General features: G+C 40.1%; 1 protein-coding gene across 1 annotated transcript; it reads left to right on the top strand.

The window, feature by feature from the left end:
• The first annotated feature begins 355 nt into the window (after window positions 1–355).
• On the top strand, window positions 356–1,369 carry LOC140116982 (olfactory receptor 52E4-like). The gene has a single exon (XM_072133410.1). It carries the CDS (start codon window positions 356–358, stop codon window positions 1,367–1,369), a length of 1,014 nt encoding a protein of 337 aa, XP_071989511.1.
• Window positions 1,370–1,620: the final 251 nt, after the last annotated feature.

Raw genomic sequence — 1,620 nt, 5'->3', positions numbered from 1 at the left:
AATTCATAGGGCAAAAAAGACTTTCGCCTAATGATTTGGACTCTATCCAGACCACTATTAGTTTTTTCTACCATGGTACCTTTGTTGACTAATTGGTTTAATCATATTCTGTCAGGACACATCTCTTGTGACCAATGCTTCTCTAAGGTAGTCATTTGCTGGAGGTAACAGTAGAGAATAAAGTAGACGTTTAGAGGTAGGCAAGAAGAAAGTTGTTCCCAGACCCTGTTAATTTTTGGAGCTGAGAACTTCTCTTCCAATTTTTTTTCAAGAATGAGGACTTGCGCACATTTTGTCCTAGTCACTCGATAAAGTCTTGTTTGTTTTCTATTACCAGCAAAATCATGAGGTTCAGATGGCGAACCAGACTTATTTCCATCCTCCATATCTAACCTTGACCTACGGAGATTTATCTTCAGGAAGATATTTGTATTCCTCCATTGCTGTGTTTGGATATGTTCTGATCATTACGCTCAATGTTGCTGTGATATCTACCATAGCTTCACACAAGAGCCTCCATGAGCCAATGTACATTTTCATCGCTGCCCTCTGTGTTAATGGCTTGTATGGAAGCACTGCTCTCTTCCCACCGCTGCTCTACCAACTTCATCAGGAGTATCATACTATCTCCTATGCTGCCTGCCTGGTTCAGGTCTTCTGCCTCCATACCTATGGATCATTTGAGATGACTATTTTATTTATCATGGCCTACGACCGCTATGTAAGTATTTGCAACCCTTTGAGATATAACTTCATAATGACCTTATCTACAGTCTCCAAGTTGATAGCTGGAGCTTGGGTCTATCCAAATATAGTGTTTGGGGTCCACCTCATATTGACAATCAGACTTCCATTATGTCAAATTGAAATCCTGAAGATCTACTGTGACAACTGGTCGGTGGTGAGGCTCTCCTGCATAGACACAACGGTTAACAATATCTTTGGACTTTTTGTGACTTCCTTATTACTTTTTGTGCCTTTAGCCCCTATTATTTACTCTTATATTAACATTATAAGGATCTGCATGAAATCATCAAAGGAGGTCAGAGAGAAAGCCCTTCAGACCTGCTCTCCGCACCTCATCTCATTGTTAAACTTTACCCTCGTCAGTTTCTCTGAGATACTTTTATACCGTTTACCATCTCAGTTGCCGTATGAGTTCAGGGTCATCATGTCACTGCAGTTCCTTGTGATACCACCAATCCTAAACCCTTTCATCTATGGGCTGAAGATGAAGGAAATAAAAGCAAGGCTCTTGAAGCCATTCAAGAGAAATTGGGAAATTCAGTGGGTCAAAAAGAGGACTAATTTAAAAACAAATTTGACTTATCGCTCTACTAAAGGTCTAACCATCTTCTTATCTTCTTAGGTTTTCAATGTTTCTATTAACACTGGGCAATTAAAACTATTGTTGTACTGAGTGCTTTGAGACCCTTGGCCATGTGTGACCTACATAAGTCAGTCCTACGTACTTTTTCATAGGGCAGATAATTTGGGTAGCTCAGTCTCCACAAAGTCCAAGAATGATATGAGTGTCAAATAAACACCAAGCTCTTTTGTTTTAGGGGGTAAATACAGTTGTGGATTATACCATTGGTAGTATGGGCAGCAGCCTAGGAC

This window comes from Engystomops pustulosus, chromosome 2 (genome assembly GCF_040894005.1).
Source record: "Engystomops pustulosus chromosome 2, aEngPut4.maternal, whole genome shotgun sequence".
NCBI classification, from domain to species: Eukaryota; Metazoa; Chordata; class Amphibia; order Anura; family Leptodactylidae; genus Engystomops; species Engystomops pustulosus.
The sequence above is the reverse complement of the archived record's forward strand: the minus strand, read 5'-3'. Positions and strand labels throughout refer to the sequence as shown.